Source organism: Oryctolagus cuniculus, chromosome 3 (assembly GCF_051225735.1).
Source record: "Oryctolagus cuniculus isolate XC-2025 breed Fujian yellow rabbit chromosome 3, ASM5122573v1, whole genome shotgun sequence".
NCBI lineage: Eukaryota > Metazoa > Chordata > Mammalia > Lagomorpha > Leporidae > Oryctolagus > Oryctolagus cuniculus.
In genome coordinates this window covers 152181746-152198062 of record NC_142869.1, presented here as the reverse complement: position 1 = coordinate 152198062, position 16317 = coordinate 152181746, and the positions used below count along the sequence as shown (strand labels likewise).

The 16317-nt window shown below is 34.7% G+C and overlaps 1 protein-coding gene across 5 annotated transcripts in view; it reads right to left on the bottom strand.

The window, feature by feature from the left end:
- CAPZA2 (capping actin protein of muscle Z-line subunit alpha 2) overlaps window positions 1-16317 on the bottom strand; it is a 68919-nt gene that overhangs the window by 10507 nt on the left and 42095 nt on the right. For 3 of the 5 annotated variants that reach the window (XM_089327944.1, XM_089327945.1, XM_089327946.1), the window contains 4 exons: window positions 9359-9422; window positions 8992-9088; window positions 4230-4436; window positions 1976-2055 (listed from right to left, as the gene is read on the bottom strand). In XM_089327944.1, coding sequence (XP_089184070.1) covers window positions 1976-2055; window positions 4230-4436; window positions 8992-9088; window positions 9359-9369 — 395 coding nt within the window. In that variant the 5' untranslated portion in view covers window positions 9370-9422. 5 annotated transcript variants of the gene reach the window in all.

Here is a 16317-nt window from a genome sequence, read left to right as displayed (position 1 = left end):
ACTGGTTTTATTTATAATATTTCTGGCTTCCTTTCAATATTCTTAACAATTTAAATGGTAATATTCTTATACCTGAAGTTAATATCTAACATTTGAGGAATATTATATGTTCTATAAAATAAAAAATTTAATTTTACAACATGTCTTGATTTTCACAACTCATCCAGGATTATTCAAAGTAGCTTGGGTGACAAAGGTCTATTCATTTTTGTTTCATGATTCCCAAGGAAGTTATTTCTTTTACTTAGGTTTTAGTACCAAGCAACTAGTGAGTTCTAAATAGGATCTTATGAATATACCATCATATTATATTTTCATATTACATATGAATATAACCATTATTACATATGAATATATAACCATTGATTTTTTAAGCAAAAAAAGGGAATTTCAAACTAAGTAATGGTACTAATTTGGCATTATTTAAAAAGATTCTTCCAAAAGTATTACTATAGTATTAGTAAATGACACTAAATAGATAACATCCTTTCATCAATGGAGAAAATAGCCAAGATGTCTTATTATAATCACAAATATGTTTGCGATTAATTTTATTAGCTCTAATTACAAATATTTAACAAACATTTACTAATATTTATAATTAAATATTTATTAATATCTATAAATATAAATTAATATTTACAATTAAATTTTCAACAAATGTTTATTCCCCTATGTACTGGGGAAACGGAAGAGAAAAGTCTCTAGTGAAATCTAAAGAACATTCAAGATAAGTATCTTCTGATGTGAACTCAAGTGTATCAACAAGTGTATCAATTATATCAAGATATTCATGGAAAAACAGAAATGAAAAATTTATTTACTAGAAACTGAAAATAAAATTTTAAATTCAGTGATACAATGGTCATATTGGTGGTTTAAAAAAAACTGCCAGTATGTAAAGCAAAAGAGAAAACAAAATTCAAAGACAAAATTTTCCTCATTTTATCTATCCTAAAGTTCAAAGGAATTATAATTTCTAATGTAATTCCTAATTAGTAATTCACTAAAACGTCTCCAATATATTTTAAAGTAATATTTAATAAAAAGAAATTTTCGGGGCTGTAGCTGTGGCGTAGTGGGTGAGGCCACTGTGTACAGTTTGGGTACCATCTGTTCCATTTCCGATCCAGCCCTCTGCTACGGCCTGGGTAGGCAGTGGAGGACTGTCCAAGTCTTTGGGCCCCCGTACCCAAGTGGGAAACGTGGAAGAGACTCCTGGATCCTGGCTTCAGATCAGCCCAGTACTGGCCACTGTGGCCATTTGGTGAGTGAACCAGAGGATGGAAGACCTCTCTCTCTGTGACTCTGCCTTTCAAATAAATAATTAAATCTTTAAAAAACAATAAAAAGAAAATAAAATTTTCCTTTAAAAGTAGTTCAACCACAAAATATTGGTTTTATTGTATATTTCTTCACACAAATAGCATAAACTAATAATAATTTTATGAAGATTTGTTGGCTTAGAACTGTGGTAGATTAACGTTAAAAATTTTTAGATCTCAAATAAACTATATATTAAGTCTACAAAAGTAACTTTGTACATCAGAATCTGTAGGAAACTCTATAGGAAACTTTAACTTGTCCTTAAAGTGTATATGTTCATAACGGAATTGATTTTCCTCCAGTTATGAAGGCTCTGCATTTCTTTAATTACTCTTAGTTAACCTCACAATCTTGCATTTACTTCTAAGAAGGGTAAGCAATGGAACATTGGGCCAGGTACCAAATTGGTCCACAGGCTTTATTGATCCCTCATACTCTTCACTGAATGGCAACAGATTTACAGCTATCTTTAATGATTAGGCCGACTATGGCACAAATTCCTTTCTTACATCAAAATTTGAAGTTTTATAACCCGTTTAGATTGGTGTAGTCAATCACTCACAAACAAGGTATAGCTCCCACCACTAACACAGAACTTCAAAAAAATAAACAGTGTCAAAATTCCTCAGTACACAACATTTTAACTTACCAAAAGTTTTTTGCTTGGAACTGATGGCTTTCTATGCATGCAATAATGGTTTGCTGTCCATCAATTTTTTTACCATATACCTTATTGGCAAAGAAAACAGGAACAAGATTGAATTTAGGAACATAGAACATCCAACTTTAAACATCTTTAGAATACTTACATATACCACTTTGTAGAAACACATAAAAGATACAAAACAAGTCCATATTCCAACATTATAACTACAAAGTTCTCAAATTTATATACTTAAACTAATAGAAAATAGGTGATAAAAGCCTTCCAATTAATAAATTATAATTTATTGAGTAAAAATTATGTACTCTAAATATTCATAAACATCCTAGATGTATCATGCTTTCATTTCAATCACAGGTCATTGTAAGTAGAAAATTTGTTTTAAACAGATACCAACTTAGCCATCTTTGCAAGTAAAAACTGCAACTTACTTGTGATTATTTTTTTCACTTTACAATCTTAAGGGCTGTCATTTCTCTAGTCTTTTCAAGAAATTAATTTTGAGATTTGAAAGACAAAGAGAAATAGCGTGCAAGAGCAAGAGAGCATGTGTTCCTATCCACTGGCTCACTCCCAAATACCCACAACAGCAGGAGCCAGGCCAGGTCAAAGCCAGGAGCCTAAACTTAATCCAAGTGTCCCACATGGGTGGCAGGAAACCAATCACTTGAGCTATCATGTGCTGCCCATCAGGGTGTACATTAACAGGAAGATGGACTGAGGAGCATAACTGAGATTCAAACCTAATAGACACCCCAATATGGGATGTGGGTGTCCCAATCCATATCTTAACACACTATGCCAAATCCCTACCCCTCCAGTCATTTTTAAAAGTACTAGAATAAGAGTGAGAAAGTTGATTTATTTATAAACTGAAAAAGGTCATTGTGAGAATATCCATAATGTATGAAAATATTTCATCTCTTGCCTACTGCTTAAGAGTAATGAAAAAAATTTGCTTCTCTCAATTCTCCCAGAACCACTCTCTTACTCGTTGAGATATTCTTCCAAAATAATCCTGGTCAACTAATTATAATTCAAAGAATTTGTAATACATTTTACGCTATATTTTTTTTTATAATATTATTCAATTATTAGAGATTTTTAGCAGGCCTCATCAATTTCTTAAACAGGAAATCTCTAAAAAGGGGAGTACTATTGGATACATTGGTAGTTACGTTGGAAAGCAGGTATAAACTAGGACAAATGGTCACTGGTTGGAGAGGTAAGCACAGATCAAGGTTACAGAAGGCCTGTAAGCCAAGTTCAAAAGCCCAGCCTATATCCTAAGTACAAAGGGAAATCTTTAAAGGATTTCAAATAGGGGATTTTCCTGATCTCATTTGCATTCCAAAGACAACGCTGGCTATGGAGAAGATCACTGGAGCATAAACTCAGGGTGTTGTTATGCCTCTCTGAGTACTTATGAAAGTCAAAAAAAAAAAAAAAAAAAAAAAAGCACTGCACTATTACTATATTTCATCCTGAAAATACAAAAATACATTAAATCTATGAAAGAACCATATTTTAAGATACACAAGAAATCTCACTATAAAACACATAAGGAAATGATTCCATATCCAAATAATTTTATTTTCTCTGAACTTTTTTTTTTTTAAAGATTTTATTTATTTATTTGAGAGGTAGAGTTACAGACAGGGAAAGACAGAAAGGTCTTCCCTCCATTGGTTCACTCCCCAAATGGCCAAAGCCAGGAGCCAGGTGCTTCCTCCCGGTCTCCCATGTGGGTGCAGGGGCCCAAGGACTTGGGCCATCTCCCACTGCTGTCCTAGGCCACAGCCAGAGAGCTGGATTGGAAGAGGAGCAGCTAAGACTAGAACCGGTGTCCATATGGGATGCCGGCACCGCAGGCGGAGGATTAACCTACTGCACCATGGCTCCAGCCCCTTCTCTGAACCTTTTGTAATCTAGTTAAGAAATCTTAAGTTATGAACATAAGATTAAAGAATCTCATCACAACTTGCACCTCAAACCAAATTAATTAATTCCTACTTGGATTTAATTAGAGGTACACCCATTTCCTCACTTTGGGCTATTGCAAGATATTTATTTACTATTCAGACTTCCTTGAAAAAAATAGTAAACATTTTTAGAAGTATTTACTTCTTGGTAAAAAGAGTGGCAAGCTACAAAATATCAGTTCTGTAAGTTATTGTAAATTTCTAGAGATCATAAATACATTTGCCTAAGACATAAAAGTTGCCCATCAATGACTTACAGTGCAGACCCCATTCGGATAATGTTCTTTTACATAAGCACGAAGAGCAGTTTCTACTGAACTTCTCCACGATTCAATCGCATTTTCTGCTTCATAGGGTCTGGGATCAGTTGCTTCCTTTCTCAAGTGATCAAATTTGAAACAAATTCTGTTTTTTGGATCCAAAAACTTTCCATTCCCCAAGTCGCCATGTTCTGTTATCAATACCTTCAATGATGGAATGAATTTAGGAAGAAGTATTTAAAACAGCAGTTAAGTACTAATACATATTAATACACTCTTAAGCCTTTTCCTTAAAACTAACACAATTCTATTCCAAGCAAGTGGCTTTGCTACATGGTGCAACTATACTTCAGATGAGTCGAGGATAAAGATAATGCGGCCAGCTCATTGAATGCAGGTCAGATTTTCACCCAATGCAACTTTTGCCTATTCAATGAAAAAAAAAATGCACCCTCTAACCTTACACTGCTGGAATTGGTTTCTTTCTCTGAAACCTTTAAACAGTTTATTCTTTCTGAAACCAGCTCTAGTTCCTCAAAACTAAAAACAGGTAATAACATTCAATCACAAGGCTGCCAGAATGGCTTTAGTCTAGTGAGAAGCCTCTTTAGTGGGTCCCATCTTGCTCCATGGCCTACAATCTCATCTATTCTGAGGTGTCTTTTACTTGTTTCTTATACACTAGTCATTGAGTCAATGACTTCCACATTTTTAAAATCATAATTTTTTCATTTAAATTATAAAATGATATTTTGTTCTTTATTTTAAAAACTTTCCCCTTTTTCCTTCCATTGGAACTCTCCTAACTTTTTATTCCTTTCACATGCCAAGACGTCCCCCATTCCTCTGCAGCAAACCTTGCTAATACAGGACATATCCTTCTAAATTTTTTTCATTGTCATGAAATCCTACATTGAAAAAATACACACACTTGTCTGTATATGCATATACATACACACAAATGGCTTCTTGGGTTATTATGTTTTAATAATGGAATAAAAATGTGTATGCAAAACTCAAACACTTTCATGTATCTGGCTTTTTCAATGTAAGTATCTTGAGGAAGTCCCTCAAAGTCAACTGACAGACTTCTCACTACTGTTTTGAATGGTTACATAATATCCTGTAAAATGGATGTAATGTATTCACCAATCCACTACTGATGTGCTACGTCTTTACATTCAGTTTTCTTTTTTCTGGGGTGGGGGGATTAGGAGGAACAATAAAAATGGTGAAATAAGCATTGTTGTACATTTATTTCCATATACTTTCATTTCTGTTTTATTTCTATCCAATGCTTTTATTTCTATTTGATAGATTCCCAGCAAAGGTGGTAGGGTCAGCAAGTAAAGGATTTCTATTTTTCTCATTTTTTAATATGTATTTAGATTGGCCGGCGCCGTGGCTCAATAGACTAATCCTCCACCTTGCGGTGCCGGCACACCAGGTTCTAGTCCTGGTCGGGGTGCCGGATTCTGTCCCGGTTGCCCCTCTTCCAGGCCAGCTCTCTGCTATGGCCCAGGAGTGCAGTGGAGGATGGCCCAAGTGCTTGGGCCCTGCACCCCATGGGAGACCAGGAGAAGCACCTGGCTCCTGCCTTAGGATCAGCACAGTGCGCCGGCCGCAGTGCGCCGGCCACAGCGGCCATTGGAGGGTGAACCAACGGCAAAAAGAAGACCTTTCTCTCTGTCTCTCTCTCTCTCTCTCACTGTCCACTCTGCCTGTCCAAAAAAAAAAAGTATTTAGATTGCATTCTGAAAAATGGCCATGATCCACATTTCAATAAACAATATATGTTTTCTTCCATACCATCACCAACAGACATTATTTCTTTTAGTATAATGGATACATCATTATTTCAATTTTCTTAATTTTCTTTTTCAAAAAGATTTATTTGTTTGAAAGGTAGAGTAATAGCAAAAGAAGGAGACACAGAGAAAGAGGTCTTCCATCTGCTGATTCACACCCCAAATAGCTCCAACAGCCCAGTCTAGGCCAGGCCAAAACCAGGAGCCAGGAACTCTACCTGGGGTAGTAGGGGCCCAAGAAACTGGACCATTTTCTGATGCCTTCCCAGGTACATTAGCAGGAAGCTGGACTGGAAGCAGAGTAGCAAGGAATCCAGCTGGCACTCCAAAATGACTACTTGCTATACCAGCTTAACCCACTGTGCCATAACACTGGCCCCTATTTTTATTTCTCTGAATGCTGATAGATCTAAACATCTTTTCATGTTTGTTGGCCATTTGCTCCTATGTTAGTGAGTATTCTTTAGTATTTTTTATCTGGGTTTTTAATTTTTAATACTTTTGGAGTTCTGTTTAAGGTTAAGTTTCATTCTACAGTTAAAGACATGAATATGTAGTAAAATGTTTCCCTTTTCATTCATTTATTCATTCATTCACTTATTTATTTATTTTTGAAAGGCAGAGCAAGAAAGCTATCTTCCATTCACTGGTTTACTCCCCAATATCAGCAATAGCCAGGACTGGGCCAGGTCCAAGACAGGAGCCTGGAATTCCACCCAGGTCTCCCAAGTACATGGCAGGGACTCAAGTACTCAAGTACTTGAGCCATCACCTGCTGCTTCCCAGGAGGCACATCAGCAAGAAGCTGGATCAGAAGCAGAGTAGCTGGGCCCTAAACCAGATCCTCTGAAAAGGAATGCAGACGTCCAAAGCTGCAAACATCACACTGTGCTACTATGTTCCACCCCTGTCTTTTCTTTTATAGTTTCTAAGTTTCCAGTCTTATTTAATAAGATAGTCTTCCTGGCCCTACGTTGTATAGATAGGATCTTAGATTTTTTATTTCCATAAAATTGTAGTCACTGCTAAAAATTTTAATCTATCTGAAATTTCAGTACATTATGTGAAAACATGGGTCCATCCTAACTTTCTTCTTGAAGCACTTCTTTCTTGGAAGCAGTTATGCCAGTATCTATATAAAAATATTTCCTAAATGCTGGGACTAAATTCTGGTTCTCCATACTGTTCTACTGACTAATCTGTCTGCTCTATAAAATAGTACACTGACTTGATTTTAAACTGGTTGTAAAATATCTTCTTCTACGTAATAAGACAAATTTTTCTCACTCTTCTTTTTCATATTTTTCCTAGTTATTTCAAGCAAGTATTTTTTTCACATAAACTTTATAAAAATACTGACCAATTAAAAAATTGATTCAAATTACATTAAATTTAAAAATTAATTTTAAATAATTTAAGTCTCTAAGAAATAATTTAAGCTTAATAATTTAAGTTTCTAAGAATGTAGCAGCCCTTTTTAATGTTTTGATCGTTTTATCTGTTTCAAGAAGACAATCACTACTTTCTTTATAATCCTATGCTTTTCTTGTTAAACTTACTCTTATATTAATGTATAATTTTTACCATTATTTAAATGGAATTCACTTACTTGCTAGAAAGAGGACAGCTAATGAGTTCTATATGAAGTACTTACCTTAGATTTAGTCATCTCACCAAATTATTTTAATTGCAACTTTTTTTGGTTGAACAGTTACATTACTAGAATCCTTTGGTATCCCTAAATTTATAAACCATGTTACCAGAGTCTTCTCTTTCCAAGCTTTACAAGTTCTCATTCTCGTGTCTTAATTGCTATTTATCTCCACTTATGATGTAAGTAATAATCTTAATCAGGTGGTTTACCCTAATTTTTCACTTTAAAAATTTTTTTAGGGTTTGTAGTTTATTATATTTATTATTTGTTTTTCTTAAATAGTCAATTTTACCTAAGAGGTTATATCTATCCATATTTTTACTTAGGACTTTGTTTTTAATGAAAAATAACTGCTAACTTCTCAAATCCTTTTTGCAGTCCACTAATATAACATTTTTCTCCTTGAACTGCTGGTTATTGTAAGACAATTATATTGTCTCACGTGGAACCATTCTTAGATCCTGTGAAAAATCCTATTAGTCTTGATACATTTCTATCATCCTTCTGACATATTTCTATCTCTTATTGGTTAGTTTCCTATTTAATGTTTATATATTCATAGTCATATGGAAAACTTGTATATAAATTTTTTAAAAAATATTTTTGGTTTAAGTATTAAAATTATGCTAGGTAAATAAAATGATTCTAGAAGTTAGCCAATGTTTCATTTATTTTTTTCAATTTGTTATTTAATAATTTATTATTTTCAATTATATTTACAGCCAACATTTTAAAACCATGCATCATCTTACCCAGAAAATTTTCTTGTAGAAAACAATTAGTGTGACCAGAATTACAAAAATGTTCAATACAGTATTATTAATAACAGCAACCAAAGGAAAAAGAAGAAAAAAACCAAAACCCCCCAAGGCAGAAATAAAATAAACTTCGGAGATTAATACAGTGAAGCACTATATATCTTTATATATGTATATATCTATATATAAGCTTATGTCATCATCTGTCTAGTCCTATTACCTGCATTTAACTACAAGACTACATATTACATAATGAGCAATCCCAAACACCAGCTCTGATATAAATGGCCACTAAGAGCTCTCTCTTATGTTTGTTCTTAACCAGTCTCTCTTATATTCTACCTACAAGTTCCCTGACGATATTTTTTCATATAAATTGTACTTCATGCAAGCATGACTTGAATTAATACAATCACTGTTCAAACCAAAACAAAAGAAAAACCTGGATGATCTTTTGTGATTTTTTTTTTAGCTTAGCAATTTTAACTTGCATTTTGGAAAGAAAAGATTTAATAATTACTAAATGCTATATTACTCACATGAAGAACTGTAGAATTCCAGAGCAACCAAATTATGATATAAATCTTACTAATATATATTCTAGATTTTGGATTAATATAGGATTGATTTTTTTTCCTATAAAAAACAAGAAAGTTATTTAAAGCAATTATTTTCTAAAATCTTAAATGAATTACATCTGAGAATTTCAAAAGGGACTTTTCTGCTAATACCATTATAGTCTTAATAGAAGAAAGTAAATTTTCAATGACTTTGCCAGTGAGTGGCTATGATTAAAATGAATAATTTTTCATCTTTAAGCATATCACTTCCCAATTCTTGCAGGATACAGTAACCATGACAAAACAAAACAAAGAATAGCTAGGTCCTATGTTTATATAAACATACCTGATCTTCATAACCTTCAATTTTTACTGGAGTAAACTGGTCCAAGTTATACTGTGCAAATGCACTAAAAAAAGAAAAAGGCCAATTACTTAAAATTATATATCTAATGTTTTATAAAAAAGTGACAGCCAAAAATTCACTGGTCAATAAAATTTTATCCTGAACTGCACATGGCAAGATAGATAAAATTACAATTGTCTAGTATTGATCTTATACCACAATAAATATAATATAGATGTGGCCATTTTAAAAACTGATTAACAATATCCAGCTTTCAATGCTTAGCAAAATAAAATTAAATCAGTCTTGACCTTTTCATTCAAGACTGTGAAAGTAAAGGTTAGACATCTATGCTGTATATATCTAATTTTTCAAGTACATATGAGGGGGCTTCAAATAGTTCATGGAAGATTGACATTTTTTAAAATTCTATTCTTCAACCTTTCAGAAGTTCTCTCATATTTAGTATACAAAAAAAAAGGCTAAATGCTGTGAAAGCAGCAGAGTGATCATTCAGATTTTGTGAACAAAGGGCTTCCTGCTGAAAAGGAGAGATAACATAAACACAACACAAAGTAGAAAATATTATAAGAGAATTACCAATAAAGCATTATGGAGCTTTTTAAAAACTGAATTCTCTTGAGGCAAGAGTATAAGAAGGTAATTGGGGTAATTTCATTTTTGAAATGAGGGTGATACCGAGAAGTGGAATTGAAAAACTGAGTAGGCTTTGGTCTTGTAGAAACTGGAGAGATGGCAAGAAGAGTATTTCAAGTAGAGGGAAGAATATGAGCAAAACACATAAGGTAAGTCAGGTCCATTATCACAGGAAATATTACACTCAATGCTTGGCACATAGCAGGTGTTCAGTTATTTTACTGGAGTGAACTGGCAGGTCTTGAAGCATGGAATAACTACACTATTTGGAAAGCAAAGCAGAGTCACAGAAGCTTTTAGAGAAAGGAGAACATGGATGTACTTTTTTTTTTTTTTAATGTTCATTTATTTATTTGTAAGGCAGAGTTACAGAGACAGGAGAGAGAGAGAGAGAGACAGATATTCCACCTGCCCATTCACTTCCCAAATGGCCACAATGGCTTGGGCTGGGCCAAGCTGAGGCCAGGATCCAGGAGTTTCTTCCTGGTCTCCCATATGGGTTCAGGGGCCCAAGCACTTGGGTCATTCTCTGCTGCTTTCCTAGGCCATTAGCAGGAAATTAGATTGGAAGTACAGCAATGGGACACGAACCAGTGTCCATATGGGATGCCAGCACTGCAGGTTGTGGCTTAACCTGCTGCACCACAGTGCCAGCCCCAGAAAGTACTTATAAATAAGATTAATTTGGCAGTGGCATGTATGAAAAATTGGGTAGTGGAGCAAAGAGAGACAGAAAGAGCAATTAGGCTATGTAAACATTCCATGGTGGAACTACAGAGTACAGGCTAGGAATAGTGATAGGTTCAAGAATAGTCTCTTCCATTTTTACGGAAGTAAAGAATAATATATTACCAGGTAATTACATGACACATGTGTAGAAAAAAAAGGATGAAAATTATCTAAAAATTGTATAAAGATCAATATTGCATTTTATTCAATCTATAATCTAGGAAATTACTTGCATTTAACAGAAAAGATACTGAGAATTTTTAATCTGGGGCTCTAACTCTACTTAAACTATATGGTAGCTTTTCAGATTATGCTGGAGACCTATGTCCACTGAATTTCCAGGTATGAGCTCTAGAGTCTCCTCTAGAAAGGAGTATCTGGCTGAGAAGAGCAAACTGATGAGTTAACAGGAAACTAGTAAATGTAAAAATAGCAAAGCAGAATTAAATTACTAGGTGTCAAATTCCTGACATTGCATGTTCAAAAAAAAAAAAGGTAAGTGTGGATAGATAGAAGTACATGGAAGGGGAGGGCAAAAGAAGTAGCTGTTCACTTCTGCTTTTAATTCACGAAAACTGTAATTGTCCTAAGAATAGCCTCCAGGCATGTAGCAACTATTAAATGATTTGCCTCAAAAGCATGTCTGTAAACTAAATTACTTAGAATTTAGGATTAATCTTCCCAGTAAAACTACATTTAAATAATAAATTTAATTTTCAAATGGTAATTGGTTCCCAGGCTGGACCAAAAATCAAAAAAAATTTTAAAGATTTTATTTATTTATTTGGGAGGTAGAGTTACAGAGAGTGAGAAGGAGAGACAGAGAGAAAGGTCTTCCTTTTGCTCAATCACTCCCTAAATGGCCGCAATGGCCCGAGCTGTGTCGATCCGGAGCCAGAAGCCAGGAGCTTCTTCTAGGTCTCCCACGTGGATGCAGGGGCCCAAGCACTGGGCCATCTTCTACTGCTTTCCCAGGCCATAGCAGAGAACTGGATTAGAAGAGGAACACCAGGGACTAGAACTGGTGTCACATGGGATGCCGGTGCCGCAGGCGGAGGATTTACCTACCGCACCACAGCCTCAGCCCTGCAAAATTTTTAATGCCTACAATATCTAATCCCATTCATTTGTGACTTGGGAAGAGAGGGTGGAGAAAAGAATAGGAAATGTGTAAAGGAGAGAATGAATATAAATTTATCTTAACTGATTAAAGTTAAATGGTGACAGTTCCACAGAATAGTGGAAAAGGTATTCACACGTACCCACTCATCCATCCATGCAATTTTTTTTTTTAAGGTAAGCAGAGGCTGGAGGTTTTTTTTTTTTTTTTTAATTTTTCTGCTTATATGAAAGCCAGATTAGATTTACGGAGAGAAGGAGAGACAGCTGGATCTTCCATCTGCTGGTTCACCCCCCTAGATGGACACAATGGCCAGTGCTGTGCAAGAGCTTCATCTGGGTCTCCCATGTGGCTGGCAGGGGCCCGAACACTTGGGCCATTTTCTGCCACTCCAGGCCGCTAGCAGAGAGGAACAGCATATACATGTGGAGAGGAAAAGTATTAAAGAAATTCAATATTGGGGTCAGTAAAGCAGTGCCGGCATCCCATATGGGCACAGTTCGAGTCCCAGCTGCTCCTCTTCTGATTCAGCTCTCTGCTATGGCCTGGGAAAGCAGTAGAAGATGACCCAAGTGCTTGGGCCCTTGCACCCGCGTGGGAGATCTGGAAGAAGCTCCTGGCTCCGGGTCAGCACAGATCTGGCTGTTGTGGCCAACGGGGGAGTGAACCAGCAGATGGAAGACCTCTCTCTCTCTCTCTGCTTCTCCTTCTCTCTCTGTGTAACTCTTTAAAGTAAATAAATAAATCTAAAAAAAAAAATCAATATTAAAAAATCCAACGAAGAAGAAGGAATGTAAGGTAATACACTCCAGTGAAACTACCACAGGAATATATCCTAAATGTTTCTGCAAAGCCTTTTTTAGCTTATGCAATTTTAGACAACCTAAATTTTGGTGACAAAATTATCTTCTTTTGAGGGTAAAACCAAGTTTAGACATTTTGAAAATAATTCAGAACCAAGAAAGAGTGACAACACTCAAATTATTTCACAGTGGGGATGCAGTGAACCACAGCAATCTCACTAAAGGCAATCACTGATTTATAGTATATTTCTACTCTCAGATACTCTCTGATGTCTATTAATTCAAACCTGGATGAATACTCAGAAGCTGTGTATGAAGAATACTACTGTAAGCAACAAAATTATCAGTATTTTCTCTATTAATTCATCCAGTCAACAAGCATTTACTGAGAGTATAGCCACATGCAAGAAAATCTGAAATTTCCTGTGAAGATTCTTTCTTTCTTTATTTTTTTTTGGGTCCTGCTATAAACATGTTGTTTTATCAGAGTTATGTATTTCCTCAAATATTCATTTCCACACAAGATCAGAATATTATTAATACCTATGTTAGAGTACCTATCTCTTGCTGTGTAAATCACAACGGTCTCAGAAATTTGGTTTATAATAAAAGAAAAATACAGCTTACATTCAAGTTTCTTTTAGAATAAATCCAATTTATTTAAACTTTTTAACCTAACAATCACTTAACCATCATTATCATATAAATACTTCTGTGGACAAATAAAACTGTAATACTTTCATCTATTGTGAGTCAAATGTACTGACTCTTTCATAATTGACTACTTACATAATTAGGAGTATTTCTCTGACTCCTACTAAACTTTACTCTGAAAAACTCAACAAATCAAGTTTCTCATTTTTAACTTAAAAAAAATGACTTTGGCATCTACATGAAAACTACACACTTATTTAACAAAAAGAATGCTAAAGCTTACTCAAAAGCACTACTGTTAAAACTGGATAACTTTGTTTTCTTAGAATCCATAAGACTTCTGCCAACCTGCATTATATTTTTACAAAAAAAATTAAATCTTAATTGAACGTACAAAAATTCCAGTAAGCCTTGAAGAACTTAGGAGTAAATAGCCATTCATTCACTCAGAATTTGATAATTACAATCTAAGGTATAAATTAAAACTGATTCCTAGAGAACACTTTAATATAATTTATAGGAAGACAAAACAACCCAAGTATTCATTAAAATATGGACAAAAATATGGTATTATACATACAATGAAGTATTACTCAACCTTAAAAAGGAAATCTGAAACATGCTACCACATAGATGAACCTTGACAACATTATGCTCTGTAAAACATCCCAGTCACAAAAAAGAAAATAGTATATGATTCCACATATATGATGTATTGTGAGTAGTTAAACTTACAGAAAACAGAATGGTGGTTGCCAAGGGCTGAAGTGAATGGGGAGTCACTGTTTATGTGTCAGTTTGGGAAAATGAATGGATGCTGGCTATGGTTACACACAACATTGAGGCCACAACTGTACACTTAATGATTAAAATGTTAATTCACATAGCATGTATTTTTCCCAATGCAAATAAGAAAGTGACTACTAAAAAAAACAAGAATAAGACCGCCTATACTTTATCCAGTCTAATAGGTTTGGAGATTAAACCCTTTCTCAACTTACACTATTTATATAACCAAGGTTCCATCAATAAGACTGCATTGTGACTTTAAACATAATTTTCCCACATTCCAGAACTATAGGACATTTATTTTAAATGAGAAAAATTATTTGGAATAATAAAGCAGGAATTTTTCCTGAAGTTGCAATTTATACTGTATTGCTTCTTTTTCATGTTTCATCTAGGTTTTTAGAAGTATAGTAAATTTGGCTCACTAAATTGTGAAGGCACTGGAATTACATGAACATATTATTAACCTTATTAAAGGCAAGCTCTGCCTTTAATTGCTATTCGTAAAGTTATGCCTTCAAGCATTTCTAATGCTGTTGGACTTCATGTCCCCAACCTCACTTGGTGAGGGCTGTAACTGTTTCCAAGTACCTGTAAACTGGAAGTCTGAATGTGTAACGATATTTAATATATTCAGAGTTCTCAGCTGGAGAGTTAAAGAAACCTGACCTATGGAGGTCATGTGACTTTTCTATACTTTTTTTTTAATTACAATGAAGTTTTTCATTGTAATGAGAGGCAAGAAAAAAAGCCACAAATTTTTATCAGAAGAAAAATCAGGTATGTCCAGAATTATGTTATACCTGTAACTTCATCAGGGTTAACAACAAGGGCCTTCAAGTGTTACAAAAGCCAAATTACAGAACATTTCCCATATTAGTCAGAATCTCACATATTGCATATGTGTAGCTGACTGGATGGATATTAAACACCTTTGTAAAGCACTTAACTTTTTAAAAAAATTTATTTTTCAAGGCCGGCATTGGGGTGTAGAAGATTAGGCCACCTCCTGCAGTGCCGGCATCCCATATAGGGACTGGTTCAAGTCCCCAATGCTCCACTTCCAACTCAGTTCCCTGCTAATGTGCCTCGGAAAGCAGCAGAAGATGGCCTATGTCCTTGGGCCCCTGTAACCACATGGGAGATATGGAAGAAACTACTACGCTCTGGCTTTGGACTGGCCCAGACTTGGCCACTGTGGCCATTTGGGTAGTGAGCCAGAGAAAGGAGGATCTCTCTGTCTTGCTCCTCCCCCCATAGCTCTTTAAAAAATATATACATTTTTAATAAATTATTTTTCTTCTCTTTTTATGTGTATAAGGCAATTAAACATCTATATAATTATATGATTTTCAAATGAGTAATGGAGTTGGTTAGCCCAAAATATAGACCTTCAGGCACAATTTAGGGAGGTTAGAGTTGGGGAAAGATCAGTTATTTATCTGAAGTCCTAGGATAGTTGTGGAAAGTCACAGGCATGGTCACTGGTCCAACTTCAATGATTAGGATATAGAAATGCCCAATTGTTTAAAATATTAAAAAAATTCAGTAAAAATCTATGTGTCAGGTACTATGTTAGGTATTTATAGGTGAATAAAAGAAACTCCTAACCATCGAAGATCTTTTGCAAATATCAAAATGTAATATTAAATGAGTATACAAAACATGGTCAAACATACAATGAAGAGATTGTCACCTAATAAACCCTAAACCCCTCTGTGACCCAAAGTATTTCTCTTCTAGTTCAGAACACACACACAATTATATATAGTTGAGATTACTGTGCAACTACAAAGGATCTTCAAAAAGTTAACAAAAAATGTGTATTAGGAAAACATTATGCATGGACTTCAAAACTTTTTACACCAAAATAAACTATCATTTAATTCCATTTTTCCATGAACTGTTTTTGAAGTATCATGGATCTATGTCAGGAATTAGAGCTGCTCAGAAACCACTTTTAAAACATTTTCTTTCATGATGACATTTTTTTTAACTTTTATTTAATGAATATAAATTTCCAAAGTACAGCTTATGGATTACAATGGCTTCCCCCCCATAACGTCCCTCCCACCCGCAAGCCTTCCCCTTTCCCACTCCCTCTCCCCTTCCATTCACATCATGATTCATTTTCGATTCTCTTTATATACAGAAAATCAGTTTAGCATACATTAAGTAAAGATTTCAACAGTTTGCTCCCACACAGA